Below are 22122 nucleotides of genomic sequence, written 5' to 3'. Positions count from 1 at the left end.
GTTTGTTTTGGTTTTGCTATTTTTTTCAAGTTAGTTGTGTATTATGTCAGTAAACAGTATAGAGATATTGACCGGTCAATAAACGTTTGTTGACCGGTTAATAAACGTTTATTGACCGGTAAATATACAACATATGATCGGGTTGCTATGTTAGAAATGTAGTATAACGAGAAAAAGAATGCTAGCAACGGCGGAACAAACACCCAAACTTGCAACAAAGAATAGAGCATCAACAAATACAAAGAATATAGAACTTTAGTAAATACATGAAATAGAACATTAGTAAATACAAAGAATAGAACATCAATAAATACAAAGAATAGAATATCAATAAATACAAAGAATATAACATTAATAAATGCAAAGAATAGAACCTCAATAAATACAAAGAATAGAACTTTAATAATAACAAAGAATAGAACATTAGTAAATACAAAGAATTGAACATCAATAAATACAAAATATAGAACATCAATTAATAATAACAATTAAACATCAATAAAAACCTGATTTCGTGCAATGGAGTCATACTGATAGAGAATGCACTAACCCATACATTAACGATTAGCTTACGGAATAACTGAATGGACTGCTACCATACCTGTTAATGAAACTGGTCAATGTGTAGTTTCTGAACAACCTATGGCAACCTGTCACTACGTGTAAAGAGTCATCTACAGACTCCAAACATTGTGATGTTGTAATACAATTGAAGTCTTGTACCGAGTGTGAAACTCCAATCGATTAAGTGCGTACTGCCTTACTCTAATGTAAGCGTGGATGTACTATGTAATATAGAACTGGACAAAAAGGGCTTCGGGGACCTTGGCATTAAATCCGTCGAGGTCATCGTCTGTGTTTATTCAATGAAGAGACAAGTGACGTGACGCTTTTATCCCAGTAATTTGTATCAAGGCTTCAAATTTTGATAACTTCAGAAGCATTGTGTGGCTTATATTGAAAGTGTGTGACAGCAAAATGACTGCTAAGGTTAGAGAAACACTCTGTTTATGTGTACTTGTGAAAAATTTATATTACCAACAATATAGCGCCACCTCGTTGTGTTGACAAAGGCTTGCAATCAGATCCCATACTTGCGGAATTAGCAAAATTGGAGTATTTGAGCATGCAACTTCTTCAGCGGGCAAAGTCAATCAAACGGTAGTGATCATGAGTATTAGTACGCTAATAGAACATGTAATTGTGTGATTTTTGCCTTCTTTTTCCTCTAAAGAAGATCCTTGACACTTTAGACATGGTTGGACTGCAACATTCCATTACCGTTGCTCCAACTTCCCTAAACCTGAGTTGCACGTAATAGTGAATGGTAAGACATGTACAAAACAAGAAAACTTGAGATGTTCTGTAAGGTGAAGAGTAATCTTGGTTTGTCACGTGATTCATTTTTTAATTAACTAACGATTTTGCAACTAATCAATAATTTTATCTATATATTGCCCAGTCAAGAAATCTCACGTTGGCCCGTCATCACGACCTTCTCTATTTCTTTGAATAATTAAAAGTAATGCGGTTCTGTATATATCAGCGTTGGCTCTAGGTCTCTTGCAAACATTACAATTGAACAATCATGTTGAACATACAAGGATGGTGTAGCCCTAAGCATAGGCGAAGGTATCGTGAGGGCCAATGTGGTCTTGGTCCCCGATATGTCTTCTTCCTCGCTGCATTACCGCGTTGCACCTGATTGTAATGTTTGGTGCCAAAGGTAAAAAATTTCAGGAGCCTAAGAAATACTACCCTATTACAATGACCTGTTCGCTGCAAATCATGACAGGCCCACAGTACATCCTGCGCTAAGTATAACCGCAACAATCGAAAACGTTAGTTAACCAACAATTTATGATCAATGCATTACAAGTCTCAACGACACGTTGCGTTTTGTGTCACAAAACGTAAGACAAAACTTCTGGTTCGCAAGTAGATCAGTAACTTCATCAGTTGTCAGCGACGGTAATGTCTCTATTCGAAGCTCTAGAATCAGCTGCTCTCAGATTTTACACAAAATTTCCGCTTCTTTCGATCTACAGTCGTCTTTTTAAAATATGATGTAATACTAAGAGCAGAAACATCGCCACTACACAGTGCACTATAAACTGTAGAAATAACAGAAAATCACATCTCGTACATTTAGTTGTTGCAATTGAACATACAGAGGCGATTAACTTAAGCAAGACTTGCACAAACAAATCTCAGTCACAAATGTATAACTACGTTATAAAAATTACTTACATCTACATGTTTTGTCTATTGTATTGAAATTCAATCTACAACACAGTGTACAAATAATCGGGCTGTCACATCTCTTGACACAAAATTTTACACTTATGGACACACTTGATTCACAAGATTTTCGCTGAAGACTTCATTAGCTTTGAGTCGAAGTTCTTCTTTAACAAGTGCCTCGATAAGCAACTTACGGGTAGCTTTGTCGGCCAGACTGTTACTCCAATCTTCTAGCATGGCTCGAGCTTGAAGCAAGACATCATTGTGCTCAATTCGTATGCACTTGATCTTCTGAACTGAGAAGAGTGTCGGGTTCAATTCTGATGCAAAAGAAACCCAATGGGTTCCCAGAGATTTGGCAAGGTCTTTCAATTCCTTGGCAGTTGCCTTGTCATGAACAGAAAGACCTAGCAAAAAAGAATTATCAATTGCAAGTAAAGAAAGAGACAAGACGGCGTCAATTTCAAATTCTTCAAATCTAAAGTTTTCACATTTGCTTTTAATCTAAACTTGTAATCATGCAGACAATAACTTGCACCATCGTTTGAAAAGTTCCTATTAATTCATGAAATTGCTACCTACGAATCAACTCTGTATTCATTACGATGAAAAAGCACATTGCAAGGCATACCTGAGATGTGAAGACCAATTAAACAGCATGAACAAAATTTGTAGTGAAACGCACAGTCAACGAGCAACGTTAAAGAGTTAGAGATACTTCGTTTCTTGACTGCGTCACAACGTGAGCTGTAGAAAGGTTGACGTCATGGGCTTCATTGAACCACATAAAACTTGAATAAAGTCCTTGCACAAGACACATGTAGCATGGATTAAAACCACGTGCGACCGTTTTCGTGCGAATTCGGTACTAATGACAATAAGTTTCAGAAATACAACACACTATTTGTGTTATATTTCACAAAAATATGAAAAACAGCAATTTCAACAAGAAGATATCCCACATCTATAAATAATTTTATAGGACAATTAATAACACCCAACTCCGACATTACAACTACTAAACCCCGACACTGTACGGCTGGGTGGACAAATGTTTCGCCAAGTCCTTGATCGGGGTATTTGCAGTAGTCCGCGACATTTTCGTTAACGTGTTCTTGGCAATAGGGACATCCTTATCCCATAAACACTCGTTTTAGAACTTGCCGCGCCATACACTGCTTGCCCATGTCGTCGTCATTGTCGAGGATCAAATTGAGATAGCCTTCTTCGTTCTTCGCACCCAGTAGTAGTCGTGTGTCTACACGAGATGCTACACTAGAGCTTATCTTTCTAAACAGGGCGAGTAGTCTTGGGTATCCTGGATAGAAAACAATCCAATTTCAACGTTGTGCAGATTTTCCAACAATGGAAGGAGTTTGTAGGATATCTCTTCCAATGGAATATTGGTCACGTCACTACTATCACTATAGAGCCGGGTTTGGTATTTGCATTTTTTTTCTACTGTAGACTTCCGGTAATTGGCTGTCTTTCGCTAGAATACCTTGGACTGTATTTCAATAGAGAGATTCTCTCCAAGCCTCGTATGAACAGGTTGCAACGATTTTCACATGTAGCACATTTGGAAAGCCCTTCGACGATGCCTACCTCATATACCATCTAGGAATGCTCTTGCCAAAAAATCTCCACAAGCAGATACCGCGGTCCCTTTTATTATAGTTCGAAAACCTTGTTGTTGGAGAGCCAACTCCACAAATAGAAATCGTACCGAAATGTCGGATACGGGTTCTACTGTCTATTCCCGGAAGTGTGAACTGTTAAGTGATTAATGAGTAGAGGTCACACCAGGTGTGCTCATTGGTGCAGTAAAACCTGCCACAGTTGTAACGTGTCATACCAATTATCATAAGTGGTTCCATATGCTGATCGTTTGGTCTTACAAGATAATTGGACAATAACAATGCTTCACCTGTTGTGTCCTAATATATCACTGATATGCAAAATCATTATCCTTTAGTTTCCTTTAGAGGGAAGACGTAGATAATTTGACAAACAGAAATGCCAGACTTTGCGGTCTCTAACGATACTACTCTCTGAAAAAGTGGTTTCTAAGTGGTGGTTGCGCACTCTTACTCTTACTCACGTCTAGGACACAGTTTTCTACTTCCATCTTTAAAAGTATGGCGGAAATCCTCAATATTAGCTGAAGTGGTATAGGGGGAAGAAAAAAAAGAGAAAAATAGCAAAAATTTCCGATGTATCTAGAGGATTGTTAGAAAATGGTTGTTAAGGATATTACTTTCGAGACCAATTTTGTCTCTGTTAGTAGCGGCAAGTGCTACCATGGTTGTCTAACATTGACGGAAAGGTTTCGTCGCTAAAATGATGGTTTCCAAGCTGATCGGGACTCATCTCTTGCTGCTGTTTCGTGTTTTCGGGGTTACTAAAACAAGAGGAGAGACGGTGATATCGTTTGTGGCTCCAACGTCTCAATTAAATTGAAACAGCTTCCTGCGACCGCAAATTTTGAGTATTTATTAATTCAAAAGACTTAACTGGCAAATTTATACAAAGGCTGATTTAATCCATAAGTTTGCTTGCACTATGGCAACTAACCAAATACATTGAAAACTATATATATATATATATATATATTAAATCCTTTAAAGATACTAACGCCGAATTATGAGTTAATGCAAAAATTCGCCTCCCACTAGACCAATTACGTAGCCGTACATTTTCCTAACACATAGTCGCATGCTAAAAATATGGTTGCCATCTACCTAATAATTTCTTGCTGCGGCCTTTCAAGAGTACCATAAAAGCAAATTGTCAAGACTACGATTTCCTAAACCATCAAATTATATAAAACGTTCACTTTGCTGACTTTCTAGATCTCTATGGAGACGCTAAATTTATGTATATATGTATGTATGTATGTATGTAGCTCAATTGGTTAGAGAGTGCAGTTGGACATTGGCAACATCCGGGACCTTTGGGTCAGAGTTGAAGTGCAGGAGGCCCACATACATAAATTCCCTTGAACAAGGAACTAACATACAATTGCCTCTCTCTCCAGAGTGTCAAGTTCTCTCCAAGCAGCAAAGATGAAGAACATGACGACATATAGTAACTGCCAGATTTTAGATTGTACAGTAGCAAGTATTTTGTGTCTGTAACCTGGGCCCTAAGGATCCTTGTAACAATATATATATATATATATATATATATATATATATATATATATATATATATGTACGTATGTATGTACGTATGTATATATGTATGTCTTGTTGTATGTATGTACGTATGCATGTTTGTGCGTTCTAGAGGAGAGAGTGGGTTTGGTCTCGCACTCCCCTTACCCACCATAATCTCTTCTTCGTGCAAGTTCCTATAGTCTTACTACTGGCCTGCCTTTTTCATGTCACATCTTCGACATCACAGACATTGAAAGAGTCGTAACCGTAAGTGGGACATATACAATCACGTATGTTAGATTGTACGTATGTATGCAGAAGACAACGTTGGCATCACTTTGCAGTTACTCCCCTTTCAAAAAAATAATGCGTTTTCTTATGACTGCTTGCCTGACTCAACAAATTGGATGTCAAAATCAAATAATTGCATGGACATGGAATACTATAGTACTGTACTCTGCTTTAATTTCTTAACTGCGTCACAACGTGAGCTGTAGAAAGGTTGACGTCATGGGCTTCATTGAACCACATAAAACTTAAATAAAGTCCTTGCACAAGACACATGTAACATGGATTAAAACAACGTTCGACCGTTTTCGTGCGAATTCGGTACTACTGACGATAAGTTTCAGAAATACAACACACTATTTGTGTTATATTTCACAAAAATTCCAAAAACAGCAATTACAACAAGAAGATATCCCACATCTATAAATAATTTTATAGGAAAATTAATAACACCCAACTCCGACATTACAACTACTAAACCACGAGATTGTACGGCTGGGTGGACAAATGTTTCGCCAAGTCATTGATCAGGGTATTTGCAGTAGTTCACAACGTTTCGTCGACTTGTTCTTGGCAATAGGAACTTTCTTATCCAACAAGCATTCGTTTTAGAACTTGCCGCGCTATACACTGCTTGCCCATGGCGTCGTCATTGTCCAGAATCAAATTGAGATAGCCTCTTCGTTCTTCGCACCCAGTGGTAGTCGTGCGTCTACACGAGATGCTCCACTAGAGCTTCCCTTTCTAAACAGAGCGAGAAATCTTGGGTATCCTGAATAGAAAACAACCCAATTCCAACGTTGTGCAGATTTTCTATCAATGGAAGGAGTTTGTAAGATATCTCTTCTAATGGAATATTGGTCACGTCGCTACTATCACTATAGAGCCCCGGTTTGGTATTTGCATTTTTTCTACTGTAGACTTCCAGTAAGTGGCTGTCTTTCGCTAGGATACCTTGGACTGTATTCCAATAGAGAGACTATCTCTAAGCCTCGCATGAACAGGTTGCAACGATTTGCACATGTAGCACATTTGGAAAGCTCTTCGAAGATGCCTTCCTCATATACACTGTAGGAATGCTCTTGTCAAAAAATCTCCAGCAGCATATACCGCGGTCCCTTTTACTCTAGTTAGAAAACCTTGTTGTTAGAGAGCCATCTCCATAAATAGAAATCGTAACGAAATGTCATATACGGGTTGTACTGTCTATTCCCAAGAAGTGTGAACTGTTAAGTGATTTATAAGTAGAGGTCACACCAGGTGTGCTCATTGGTGCAGTAAAACCTGCCACTGTTGTACCGTGTCATACCAATTATCATAAGTGGTTACATATGCTGATCGTTTGGTCTTACAAGACAATTGGACAATAACAATGCTTCACCTGTTGTGTCCTAATATATGTCTGATATGCAAAAGCATTATCCTTTAGTTTCCTTTAGAGGGAAGACGTAGATAATTTGACAAACAGAAATGCCAGACTTCGCGGTCTCTAAACATACCCAGATCATCGAAAAGTTCAAAAACAACGGATATATTGAAGATATTCAAAGTTCACACTGCGCTTTTCCACACACAGGGTTTAGTAAACCTAAGTTAACATGGGTTAGGATTAAGGTTAAACGAGGGATAAGGTAACCCTAGCCCCGAGTAGAGTGGAGGTAAGCGAAGGCGCGCCCTAATACATGCAAAACACGTCGTAGAGTCGATCAGGCCAACATACAAATGGCTTCTCCTTGTCGTGTTCTCCTATCGGCGTTACTGCTTTCCTATTCTCAAGCAGAAACTTCAAGTAATCGATGTATTCGTTGTACTGTAGATCTTCTTCATCTCATTACCAGTGTTCTACGTGTGAACGCACGTTGGGTGGAGTGAGGTTGTCATATGACTCTACCCAAGTTATTCTAACCTGAGTTAACCCTGTGTGTGAAAGCACTCATATATGGGGAATAGACAGTAGGCTTGCTCGCTGTTTCTCCGGGTAACCGATCGCTAGATAATCTACTTTCAAGCTAGATAGTTTCCGAATATATTCTGTATACAGTACCAGGTAGGACATGGCGATTGGTGAGCTCTCCAACACTGCGTAGGCTCAAGTCTCTTGCAGTTATCTATGGTTTCCTAGGTGTTGTCGACCTCTGTCCTGTTGATTGCTTCGATGCCTTGGGTAAGATGTACAATCTACTAAAAACACCGTCTAGACTTAAAGTTTGGTTGTTTCGTACCTTTGCCTATATAGATTACAGCTTTCTACTACCATTGTCTGGATATATAGCCTAGCCAAATTGTGTTCTTGTTGAGTGGTTTTCCCTCTTATCTAGGACTTACTACTATATATGGTGTAGACGAAATGTCTTCTTGTTTTCTTCACAGCCTTCTAATACTCTCTTTCTATGGTGTAGTCAAAATTTGTTCTCGGCCGGCTGTTCCACTCTCATATAAGCCACAGCACTCTACTACTCTCTGACAAAGTGCGTTGAACGTAGTAGTTGCGCACTCTTACTTTTGTCTAAGACAGTTTTCTAATTCCATCTTAAAAGTATGGCTCCTGGCAGCGAAAAACCCCCAAAATTAGCTAGAAGTGGTGCAGAAAAAAGTAAGACAATAGAAAAAGTTTTGCAGGGTATCCAGACGACAATTAGAAAATGGTTGTTAAAGCTACTACTTTCGAGACCAATTTATCTCTGTTAGTAGCGGTAAGTCCTACGCTGTTTGTCTAAGATTAAGGGAGAGGTTTCGTCTCCAAAATGATGGTTTCCAAGCTGGTTAGGACTCATCTCTTGCTGCCGCTTCGTGTCTTCTGGGTTGCCAAAAAGAGGAGCGACGGTGATATCGTTTGTGGCTCCAACGTCACTACTAAATTGAAACAAGTTCCTGCGACAGCGAATTTTGAGTATTAATTAATTCAAAAGACTTTAACTGACAAATTTATGCAATGGCTGATTTAATCCAGAAGTTTGCTCCCACTATGGCAACAACCTAAATAGAGCGAAAACTGTTTACATTAAATTCTTTAAAGATATTAATGCCGAATGATGAGGCAATGCAAAAATTCGCCTCCTATGACCTTTTCTCAGTCGTACATTTTCCTAAAGTATAGTACGCATGCTAACAATATTTTTGCCGTCTACAAAATAATTTGTTTCCCCAAGCTTTTCCAGAACATGGAATTCCTTGGTTAATTACGAAGTCTTAACAAAAAACTGCGGCATTACGCTGCCTAAGAAATATAAAGGAACATTTGAATAAGCTTCAACAATACTACCAAACGTATCTGTGCCTAAATCTAAACATGGTAACGGCAGCTCATAGTGATCACCATAGCGATGTATAGATAAGGGTTATTGTCGTTAGGCTGGTGATTGCATGCATTTAGATATTCAGTATTCTTCAACAGTAGCCTTAATTCATATATCTTTCATAAGCTATGAACAAAATTTCTTGACGCTCAGCACGTTTACGCGCGAGTGCACGTACACCCGTGCGTTTATCGGCGATTGCGTTCAATGACACCGACAACAAAGACCAAGTACAAACCGTTGTTGCTACACGCTTTCGAAACTGCAATCTTTCAGTATGTTTCGTATAAGATGAAAACATTTGAGGGAATGTATTTTGGCGGTTTCCTACGAAATTGATGAAAAAGCATATTGGCGGACTTTATTTTGGCGGTTGGACATCGTTGTTTGATGACTGATATACGTTTTACAATACGTGGTCATCGAGGAGTTTTAGATTGACAGTTGTTTTTGTAGCTTACATTTCACTAACTTACTGGTCTGCAACTACTGCACAGTGATGGAGAACTGCTGTACCTGTCAGAACAAAGAACCTGATCCGCGTGAACGTGACAGACAGTCCGCTTCAACCATAGCCTCACGGTCTTATTCATAGGCACAACAGACAGCAAGCAGGGATTACCTACCATCCTGTGGACTCATTCGCGTGACGTGCGTACCGCCACTTCATCATTTATAGCTGATCCACGCGCTTGATAACGTCAACATGTCCCGGTGGCCAAATTAATGGTGGATTTTATATTGGCGGTCGCTTAAAATCCGCTAATCTGCCAATCCGCCAAAATAAATTCCCGACAATATTTCATCTTCTACGGTATTCTATAACGAAGATTGCTTTTTCAAGTGCTATATGAATTGTCGAATCGTGCTTGCTCAAATGGCATATGCTAAGCCTGTCTTAACTATAACCCTGTCGAATATAAGCCATGAGTACTCCTGCGCTAAATATTAGGTCGAATTCCAATTTGGTTTATACAGAAAAATGCTGTGATTTCCTATTACGCGACACTACAGTGGTAAAAACAATACTGTTGCCTAAAGATTAATCATATCTGCAAGTCTTCTTTTACTAGTGAATGTTGTAGTCTATCTGTAGCTCAAGTGCTCCTACTTATTTGGGCAAGACAAAAACTAAGCCACCTTTACATTAAAGTTGTAGTATACAGTTATTGTAGCATCATCTCTCATATTATTTAGCCCAGAAGACGAACACGTTTGTATGGCCGACCAATATGAAATGCCTATCTCAAACTCTGATCCGTAAATCACGTAGCTTACCATCTCGTGAAGTTGCGTCTTCTTTTCTTCGCTTTGCTGGAGGTGAGTTGAAGCTGTTTTCTAGGCAAAAGCAGTGAAACCGGACTGTGCAGAATATATAATTGAGTGAGAATATCACTATACCGGCAGTAATGTGACGCTGATGTCCAAGAACCCTCAATGCATGTGTACCGTTAATGTCTGGCCTCTTCAAAACTTCCACTAGATGATCTTCGGTAGCGTTCAAGTCTTGACTCCAAGTTTCCAACATGTCACTGGCTGATTTCATGCCACACAATAATGGCATACCTAACGCTTTACCCACTTGTGTCCAGCTTGGCTGTTTCTCTTCTTCCTTTGGCAAATCCAAAACATTGCACAATTGATAACGAGTCTTTCGCTTCATTCGAATAATGTGATTAGAATCAACAGCAACAAGATCGATCAGGCGATCTTCTCCTTTTTCGTGAGTGACGACCGTTTCCTTGTCTTGCTTGGCGGTTTTGACTGCGTCTTCAGTGTAAGAAACGATTGCTTCCCTATATTGACTGATGGAAGCATGACTCAAATATCGTGTCTCTAAAACTGTTCCTGGACTTTTCTTGTCAAACACTTTCATCATGAGATCAAGAACGGATTCAACTAACATTATGCAATCTCCTTCACTGTAGAGAGGACCTCGAGCGATCACGTCCATACTCTGAATGGCTCTCTTCTTATTGGTAATTTGTACCAGCGCTTCTGCCGGTAAATGGCGCGGCATCAGATCCTGAAGCCTCTGTTGCACTTTCATGCCTCCATCCCACAGATCTATTACACTCATATATTCGCTCTTCGAGGATTCGCATTGAATGACAGGATAAGAGCCCGGAGTGATGAGATGGTGCGAGTACTTGCATTGAACGCGACGGCCAACGTGCACTGGCTTAGCGCCATCTTGCTGCCAGGCGCTCGCTGGCATGCTCTTCTTAATATGACAAGGAAAAATGTAAAGAAGATCGCCGTTTTTATCCTTCCTGCTCGGATGTTCTAAACTGAGACCCAAGTGACAGAGAGCACGGATGGCCAACATCACGTCCTCATTAAATTGAACTCCTTTGCTCTCACCAAATCGCTTGAGGGTTTCATTAATTTGTGCTATTGTTGCCGTACCGTCGTCGTCGGTCTGCAACTTGACATAAAAATCAGGAGAATTCTTGTCGGGAAGAATCGCACCGATAACAAAGTAACACAACCATTGCATGTCACTGACAAATCGATCATCCAAGTCAACTATCTAAAATGTACATGCCCAGTACAAATATAAATTCTAGAAATGGGATTTGCTCATTACCACGTCATCTTACCTCTCCACGTTCATCAAAATGTTCCATTAGTACTTTGAATGCCTCTCCTTCTAACTCAGAAAACTTCCTCGTTACGAGTCGACGAAATTCTTCTTTTGCTACAAACTTCTTGCTACGACGAAGCTTAATTAATATTTCGTCATGAACCTTCTTGCAAATAGTAGGGACTTTGGGCAATCTCTACACACAATATATTCATTTAATTACATCGATTTTGAGCAGCATCGACACGTTTACCTTCAGAGCCATGCTTCTAACTTTACCAATAAGATTCAGCAACTTTTTCATTTCTACTGAGTTTTTGTCTCTCGCGTCCAACACGATAGCGTCATTAGAAAACAGTTCGGCAGGTGGATAATAACGGAAATTGTAACCAACTTTGTATTCATCTCCTGCGTCTTCAACTCTAACAAAGGTAAAATATTTGTAAAATTCTTCGGTCACTTGATTCATGACATCCCTTAGTTGTATTTGCTTGTTCTTCTTCGTCTCCTCCGGATCTCCGTGGGTGCCAATAGTAAGCATGTAAGGGGGAACTCCTCCTTCAGAAGGTCGTCGTGCTGACAGTACAAATGAGAGAAAGTACTTGGCAATAGCGCAAATTTCTTCAGCGCTCTTCCTTGCATCAATAACGAGGGCAAATATAGCAGATTCGCCGCTCATAAAGAGAGTATGCGTTTGATGAAATTCTTTATGACCGGCCACATCGAGAACAAGCATGGCACCGCCCAGTTCCCTTCTGGTTGCCAGTATAACATCGATACCAGCCGTTCTCTTCGTTGGATCTCCGCTTCCTCCCATCGCAATGCTCAACGTCGTTTTGCCTGCCATTTCTTCACCGACCAGACAAAATTTCAATTGATCAGGATATTCACATCCACCAGCATACAAAACAGCAAAGCGTTGTTGTTGCTATTACATACAAAAACAAACTTACTCTAAGCCAAGTATTCGGAAGTCACTATAATTTCGTAAATTTCATAACAACCGATCACTTTCCTAAACTTTATCGCTTCCTAGTTTTTCTAGAAATCAGCAAATCAACTATTATACAAGTCCATATACTATACATATCTATCTCAATATATGTATAAAGGCGAGTTGTCTTTCAGTATCTATGTGAGAACGCGCGTATAACAGCCGCCCCCGTTTCCGATCTCCGCCAAATTTGGCTCGCGCATGTCGAACCTGTACCCGCAGACAGTGAAGTGAGCGGAATTCTCCGATTGCACTGGGTTCCCTCTTGAGAGGTCGTCTCAAGCGTAAAATTTCTTGACGACGCGAACCCTACACCTTCCGTTTCATTTGAGAAGATATCAACGAGATCTTGCCGAGTTCCTGTAGTTCCCGCCCACGAGCTCCTCATGCGCTCGCAGTTCTCTCCAAATACTAATTGCATCTGCTAAGAATCCAACCTCTGCGTTTCCTGCACGGAATGGTACACGGGGAGTGTGTCGATTTAGAATGGAGTCAATGAGATATACTTCATGATTGTATAATACAATAAATTAATTAACTACAACTAATAATAATAGAATTTTACTAATCATTAGTAATATCCATATCTAATATACTCGTGCGGAGAACGGGATGGTGGCTAGGATACTATGTACACAAGTAATGATTTGCACACTCCAATGTTTGATTTCTTACATCTCACAGCAGACTCATGACTAACCTCCTCGTTCGGGTACGGCAAAAACCGCATTGTATAGAAGCCTTGAACAGAGGAATTTTGCTCTTCAGCCGCGATATCACTGACATGCTTTCCGGGGGTTTGCTCACGTGGAATTTTCCTTTTAAGACGTACGTATGACCTACGCACGCATAAAATGTGTGCCTCAAATTTCCGTCAATCTTACTGCCACAAACTATACACTGTACTGAAGCAGTAACGTACTGCCTTCTGGCAGGTTTCATAATTACATCACTTCCGGAAAAGATACTTGCTCAATTTTGACTTAGATTCGCTTTCGAAATATACATGATTTACAGTATATATATATATATATATATATATCAAAATTTCATTGCTGCAAGTCACCGTGCGAGACAGACAGACACACACTCGCATAACTAAAGGAGCAATTCACTGTTTGACGCATGTGCAATAGAAGTTAACGTACGTTAAGGTCGTGGGCTGCGGACTGAACGCTTGCTGTGTTTCGCGGCGCGTTGTTTTGGTCTTAATTTCCGAGGCCAACTACTAGAGCACTCAAGAGACGGGTCTAGACACTTCAGGCGAATCTGACCGTGAAAGAGAACAAGTTACAGTTCATAAGCGACTCAGTTGTTCCTACTTTGTAGACTCCATATGATCGTCTTGCGAGTTGCAATCGCTCGGTATTTCAAATTTGCTCCGTGTTTCTTTCTACGAATGAAGGCTATATATATGGCAGTAGTGCTTCGAATTATGGAAGCGTACTGATTCAGCAAAACAAACGTGATGTACCAACGGTACCAGCTCACGCAGCAAGCACAGAAGCAAGGTGAGCCGTTTGATGACTACCTAATTACGCTAAGAAGAATGATTCGTGCATGAAATTATGATGCGACCAAAGATAAAATGTTGTGCGACAAGACAGTCCACGGGATACGCAACAATGACACCCGTCAGAAACTTCTGCAAGTAGCTAAATTAACTTTGGCGACTGCGATATCCACACGTCGTGCCTGCAGATTCTACATCTGCACAAGCCAAAGCCATTAGATTCAGCGATGACGTGAATGCATTGACCGCGTACAGCACACGGAACAGGAGGAGGCAAGTCACGGTAGCCGCTAGGGTACCGCAGACATGTCAGAGTTGTGAACGACGACATGACAGAGGTCAAAGACGATGTTTCGCACGAGGCAAAGCATGCTCCAAGTGTGGAAAAGCAAACAGGTTTGCTTCCCTTTGCCGACAGAAACAACCACAAATAAAGACAGCTTCACCAAAACAACAGTACCGCATTCACGGTAAAGAAGACGATAAGCAACACTAAACCAATTACCTGATGACGATCACACTGGCCGATATCAGAAACACGGATACAGCCCATTCTCTTCAAAATAGCCAGGAGACACATGTTAATCAATTGTATGCCACAATGACAGTCAGTGGCTGCCTAATACGTCTACAATTAGACACAGGTAATACGTGCAATGTTATCAAGAAGTGGGAAACACCTCCAGGGACCGTTCTACAGATATCTGACAAAGGTTTGTCTCTTTACAACAAGAGCAGACTGAAACTTCTGGACAACGAAGCAGCTACCTCCTATGACGAGCCGGAGCGATGCAGCGACTAGGATTTACTAGCGTACTCCTCGACCACGTACGTACTGTCAAACAAGAACAGTCAGCACATGATTCTTGCAAATCGCAGACAACCACGGACACCACAGCTGACTTATAGTAACTTTTTGCAACATACGCAGATGTCTTCGATAGCAGCACTGTTGGTCAACTGCCTGGAATGCTACATCTAGATGTGGACCCCACGGTACCACTTGTCAAAATGACTCTAAAGAAAATGCCTATTGCTATACAATCACAGCAGAAGATGAACTGCAGCGACTGGAACGACTAGTCATGATAGAATGAGTGGACACTCTAACCGAGTAGATATCTAGCCTCGTCGCCGTCAAGAAACCGAACGAAAAACTCCCCTTGTGCATCGATCCCAAGCCAATAAACTAGGCACTGAGACGTAGTCACTGTCAGATGCAAACCGTCAATGATCTGCTGCCTGAACTATCGCAAGCCAAAATGTTCAGCGTTTGCGGCTGGCACCGGAAGTATTCCTGCGACGACTGGACGAAGCCTTAAGGCTTGTCCACACTAGAACAGAATGGATCGCGATCCGATCGGGATAGCGAGCGTCCACACTGCACTTTGAAAACGATACCTCCGCCTCATTTTCGATAACACGTGACTGATGACCGAGGTGTACGTGTGGCTTCTTTGCTTGTGGAAAGCGTTGATACAGCGACGTAAGGTGAGAGAGAACAAAGACGAGTCAGGAGTGTTAGATGTTCCGACTACACGCGTAGCGTACGCGAAGGTAACGCCCACTATTTCTAATTGGATTCAACCGATCGCGATCGAAACCACCTCGCGATGTGGATCGACGAATCGCGATACGATCGGGATCCAGTTGCAAGTGTGGACAGCGTTGCGGTTGGATCGCGATCCAGTTGCCAGTGTGGACCGGCCTTTAGACAGAATCTTCGGAGTGCATACAATTGCAGATGACATCCTGATCAATGGAGTAAGAAGTAACGTGGATGATGCAACAGCAGACCATGACCGCAAACTCTAAAGACTACTTCAGCGATTCCGCTCCAAAGAAATCCGTATCAATGCCGACAAGCTCAAGTTTAAGCAAAGCAAAGTTGCCTATTTTGTATATTTGCTCACATATGACGGTTTCAAATCCGACCTCAGGGAACTTAAGCGATACTAAATATGCAGAATCTCACAGACATTCATAGAGTGCAGCGCATCCAAGGACTAGTCAATTACCTCCCGCGCTTTCTTAGCAATCTGACCGATTTGTGTGAGCCGCTTCGCCAACTCACACACAAGGATGTAGCATGAAATTAGACTAATATACACAACAAAGCAGACAGTGCAGTCACAACAGCAAAGCACACCATGGAAAAGCAAAGATCACTGAATCAAACCAATCGCTTTCACTGTTAGATCACAGGACAAGCCAATAGCAGGAATGCAAACTAGCCTAGCACAGCGATTGACAAATAGGAGAACAAGAACTTTTCTACCTAAAACTGCAAAGTTGCCGAAACCTAAGGTACCAGTCGATGATCTTCAGGAACTAAGGACACGACGAGCAAAGCAAGCCCGTTATTATAACAAAACAGCAAAGAATCTGCTTAGCTTACAACCTGGTAAAGGTGTCCACATACAACCACTCAACGCCTACGACCACAAGTGGATACCAGCAACCGTTCACAGACAAATAACATCCGATCCTATGATGTCACCACAGTAGATGGACAACTTCTTCGCAGAAATAGAAAACATCTACGAGCGGCACCAGCAACAACAAAACCCAAACAACAGACAACACAGATGAAGACGTCACAACAAAGCAGAACAACACCCGCAATGATCTCCAAACACACAGAATCAACGAAAATGTCACCCGCAAACAACGAGTTGTGAGAAAATCTGCTTACCTGAAGGATTGCGTTGTCTAGACTTTACTGCTAGCTTAGCAAGAGCATTGTTTGGAAAGGGGATGTAAGAGGAGTAGATTACATTGCGCATGCGTTGTAGTACTAGTATATAAGCAGACAACATAGTACTGGTACACTTAGTATTGCGTGACTAGCCTAGAGAGTCTATATTATAGTATAATATATTACAATGTGTAGTGAATGCAGTCGTATGCATACAGTATACTGTACAGTAAAGACAAGCCTTGTGTCAATGTGAATTCAACGTACGAACTTCAACTCATTTTGCTCTCTTTCTCACAGGACGTACCTAGGTTTTGCATGGACTCACCACTGTGCCATTATTGTCGCTAGTATTCGACATTATTATCGCGTCATTATTGAGACAACCTAAATGCGTTTTAGCAGCACACGCACTACAGACGAGTACGTATCCATCATCTCAATACGACCGCAGATCCACCTGTGACGGTTGTTTACATACCCGGATGGGAATCGATAATGTTTGCTACTCCTACTTCTACTTGCGATGATGACAGGCTATCAGGTAGCCTGTCCTCTTCTTCACACGCTTCCAAGGCAGCAGGCGATCTCAAAGCTTCAGAGACACCGTCGCTGAACTCGAACCTGTGTGGTCTAATCCCTCTAATGGCTCCCAGCGGATATTCTTCATCCTCGGATTCATGGGATAACGAAACGTTATCATCGCGTAAAAACTTCCAGAGGACTCTTCAGAAAATAACTGTTTCTGCCGTCGCTTCTACCCTGGCAGCATTGCCTTGGATATGAATATTTAGTCATTTTTACATGTTGCTGACTATGCAGATGCATACGCGTCTCCTCTCTGTGAATTGTACACTGCACCACGCCCGTTATAAAACGTTACTGAAAGTTGAAGAACAGGAAACAACTTTGACCTACTATACCTTAGCGAAGACTTACCTTTAAAAAATCTAAAACTATTTTTCCTGCCATGTATGCAACTAGAACTATCAATTTCCAACATAATAGGATTTTTGATTTTTCCGTTGCATTTACCCTTTAAAGTAGATAAATATTACCTGATATGTTCTCATCACTTGCCTCAAGTCTCCACCGGTCATGCACTCATGTGGAAGTTTCCCTTCCTATAAAAACAAGTTTATTACAGACTACGTAAGATAATCTTTGCACTAAACACTTAACTTACCAAGTACAGTTCCTATTATATACTATGAACTACAAATATAACGGTCTTATGTTTAATAAAACAGGTAAAAGATTTAGAGATTGCATAAAACGTACCATACTAACGAGTGTAATAGCAGAATATATATAATTAAATCTCTCGAACACTGTACGAAAGGTTTTTGAAAGACATCATTACGTTATTCTTAATATTCAAATCTTGTTTCCGATGTTTTTTGCAATGCCCTACTTCCTCTTTTATAGATAGACAATACATGGCGTAGGAGCTTCTAGAGTATCCTCAATCTTGAGGGCAACACAATCTTCGCTGATCTCGCTGTGTACAAAGTCTACGTTTCTGGGTCTACTTCTGAACCATAGATCATCTAGCCGTCGACTAGGTTTTGCAAGTAAGTTCATTGCTTACCATTTCTTGCATCTTGTGAGAAACTCTACCTGCGTAGAGACGTGTACGGAAACCATTTCTTGAGTACGATTTCTGGAGGGTCAGAAACTGCTGTTCAAGCTGAAGTTGTCTGATTCACACTCTGAACAGATATACTTGGAATGGAAAAACGGACTACTAGCGATGGATTAGTTTCGGCGAGTAAATCATGCCACCTGGGAAGACATCTGGGATATGTAGCAATGCATGTAGGACGTCCCGCTTTGTTCCCGAGCTGTCTAGCTTGCTTCTGTATAAATGTGATTCGCCAACTCGAAGTTGTTACTTTGATAACTTGCACTGGTTAGGTACTGACGCGGACCAGAGTACAGTACACGTACTAAAGCCTACATGTCCCACTAACAGTTACGTCTAAAGTAACAAAACACATATGCACTATTCCATAGCTGGAAATGTCTAAATCAGAAAGCAGCGGCTGTTCTACCTCATCCATAGTTGATCAAGACATGTATATAGTAGTGATCTGAAAAGTGAAGATGTCAACTGTCGAAAATGTCACTGAGGCTGAAGTTGATGGTTTATGTCGGATATTATACAGCAAGGAAATGAAATACTGGCACTTCAATACAAGATTAGAGCTCTCGAGCAAGACCTTGCATCTGCAAAAGACTGAGTTGCAAGAAAGGCATTCTCACTGAACACACTGCCAAATGATAAAGTCGTGTATTAAAAAGGTTTTGTGTTGAGAAATGTCATTGATACAGTGTGGAGTTGGATTGAACCAGCAGCCAAGACTGTTACTACAACAAACTAAGAATCAGGCCAATGTACGTACATCAAGTGATGTAAGCTCATGAGCTCTTTGCACTGCCCTCCATTACGGGTTGTATAGGCTAGACGAATTCTTGCTGACTCTAAGATACAGAGTTTCACAGTTCTACAGTTGGAGAACGTTAGATGGAGGAAACAAGTAGTCCTATTTTGCCAAGCAGTGGGTCACGTTCGGTTACACCGAATGGGTTCCCCTATTGCCAAATCTTCACCTGACAAAACTTCCATCGCTAGGCAATGATTAGTCTGTCTTTCCACTCTACATATATCTGTTCAGAGTATGAGTCAGACGAATTCAGCTGAACAGAAGTGTCTTAACCTCGAGAAGTAGTAATCAAAAATCAGCTTCCTACGTGTCTCTATATGCAGGCAAAGTATCTCACAAGATGTACAAAATGGTACATAATGACCTTACTTACAAAGCCTAGCCAACGGCAAGATGATTGACCGTTCATAAGCAGACCCGGAAACGTGGACTTTGTGTACATTGAGATCAGGGAAAGGTGCGTGTTTCCCTGGAATTTACACATGCTGTAGGAGCTCCCCCAAATAGCGTCTATTGCATAGAATCTATTTTAATATTAGTTCATGTAACTGTAGTGGGACGCTTTTCCACTAGGTCCAATTTAAACCAATTTCACAGTGGTGTAACTAGTGGTGTACTAGATGTGGCTACCAGCAAAATTGGAAGACGTGATTTTCGTAAAAACCAATAATAAGGACATCAGCCAGCTAAGAAAAAAGCTACATATGTAATTCAAGCTTGTCTATTTAGCTAAGCATGACTATAAACATAATGATAATTAAAACATAGCTGACAATAAGTCTACTGCCAAAATGTCAGTTGTATGTATAAATTAAGTGTTACATTTTTAGTTATCATCTGAATAAATATTATATTTATAAAGAAACGTTAGGATATTTAAAAAGTAATAATAATGCAGGACTTGAATAATAAACGTGAAGGAGCGCTAACGTCAGCGAATCTCTCCTGCCCCAGCGTGAACTGGAATACTGTCTTTATCTGGCCCATAGCACCGACTAAAATTTAGTTACTGGCCATGTGCAAAAAATCGATATATATACAGCAGTACTCAAAATAGTGGGACATAGATGATTCAGTCAGCTTTAGAGCAGCCATGGGGAGATGACAGCTTGAGCTTCATTCACTACGAGCATGTCTACTCAAGTCAATCCAACGACCTAGCTAAGCAATGATCATGCATGTCATCAATAGATCGTGCATGTCATCAGTAGATCATGCATATCATCACTATATAGATCCTGATGGTCAAACCATTATTTTCTTCGGCGAATAACTGCAGTATGGACTCTTCAGCTTTGTCACAATGCAGCACATAAGATAAGGTTGACATGGCACGGATTGTGCTAAGATCGCTGCTTGTCGGTTGACCAAGTCGGCTCGTGGTTATTCATTTTCACGATTAAATACCTCAAGACTATAGTTTCTAACAGGCCATCAACATGTCTCAAACAGCTTCTCCGCTGCCAATCTCTGGTAGCAACTCCTGGTTGTCTATCTCCTGCAATTGTACAGGTTGTGCATGGACCGGATCAAAGAACCGTTTTCTTGAGCATTTTAGACTGGTACATGACCCGGACGACTTTCCATCGCATCTCAAATTTGAATTACGGCTGTCTCAATGTCCCGGATGCAGACACTGGTTTCAACGCCTGAATCAGCATCTCTCCAAATGCAAACCGTACCATGAGCTGAATAAACAACAGTTGACTTGTCAAATGCCATCTGTCAACAGAAACACCACGTCTCGACGGTATAACGACGGAACTGGCAATAACAACATAATATCCGGGATCTGTAGCCCTGTGAGATCACAAAGGCCATATGATAATGAAAGCACAATCTCTGGGAGACCTAGCCTTCCGACATGTATCTCAAATGTCACGTCCTCGGGCAACAGAAATTCAACGTCTGGGATGTCCTGCCTAGGTACTCCCAACACCGTGCGTTGTGAATCTCCTGTACCATCAACGGACAGCTCTCACAGCTCTTTATTTCACCTACCACCATTTAAAAAGTGTGTCGCAACAAATTTCAAATGGAATGATTTAGATGGCTCGGAAGCATGCAAGGAATTGTCCGGAATCTATGACAACGTCGTCTTTTGGAGAAAAAATCTGTTCCTTGAACTTTCAGGACGAGTTGGAAAAGATTTTGTTTCTGAAATGTGTAATATTTTGCAAGCATATAGCAATGCAACAGCTATGGAAGTTATTGCACTGAAAGCTTTCGTTGTCTTGCAAGTGCTGTTGTTGCAAAAGCCGAGTGTAAAATCAAAGAGCAGGGATCACGTCCATCACCTCCAGCGTCGACTGAACTTGTGCAAGGAAGGAAGATTTGATGAGTTGTTTAGGGAAGGAAAAGCTATACAGCAGCGCCTAGAGTCATCAAAGAAACCCCCTTCAAATCAACAGATCGAACGAATATTCAGTCGCCTAATGGTTCAAGGCAAGGTGAACGCTGCTCTTAGATATTTGTCAGACAATACCAATGGAGGAATCTTGGCAATGGATGAAATAGCGGAAGGGTCTAATGGTCAAACTGCCAGGAATGTTCTCAAAGAAAAGCACCCAGCCTCGCAACCAACATCAAACTCGGCGCTTCCTCAAGAACCAGTCAATGACATACCAGCAGTTATATTTGACCAGATTGATGGAGATGCCATCAAACGAGCAGTTCTACGAACTCAAGGCTCCAGCGGTCCATCTGGAATGGACTCTAATGGTTGGCGTCGTCTTTGTTGTTCTTTTGGTTGTCAGTCGGCTGAGCTATGCAACTCCCTAGCTAGCCTTGCTAAAAGACTCTGCACACAATTCGTTCACCCTCGTGGCTTAAAGCCTTTGTTGCATGTAGACTAATACCACTCAATAAATGTCCTGGCTTAAGGCCAATTGCGATTG

General features: G+C 41.0%; 1 protein-coding gene across 1 annotated transcript; it reads right to left on the bottom strand.

Moving 5' to 3' along the window:
• Positions 1 to 2121: 2121 nt before the first annotated feature.
• LOC134176370 (uncharacterized) lies at positions 2122 to 11464 on the bottom strand. The gene is made up of 3 exons (XM_062643041.1): positions 10388 to 11464; positions 10265 to 10324; positions 2122 to 2651 (listed from the first exon to the last, which is right to left on the bottom strand). Exons 1-3 carry the CDS (start codon positions 11313 to 11315, stop codon positions 2344 to 2346), a joined length of 1296 nt encoding a protein of 431 aa, XP_062499025.1. The 5' UTR covers positions 11316 to 11464; the 3' UTR covers positions 2122 to 2343.
• Between the last annotated feature and the right edge of the window lie 10658 nt (positions 11465 to 22122).

This window comes from Corticium candelabrum, chromosome 2 (assembly GCF_963422355.1).
Source record: "Corticium candelabrum chromosome 2, ooCorCand1.1, whole genome shotgun sequence".
Taxonomy (NCBI): Eukaryota; Metazoa; Porifera; class Homoscleromorpha; order Homosclerophorida; family Plakinidae; genus Corticium; species Corticium candelabrum.
The sequence above is the reverse complement of the archived record's forward strand: the minus strand, read 5'-3'. Positions and strand labels throughout refer to the sequence as shown.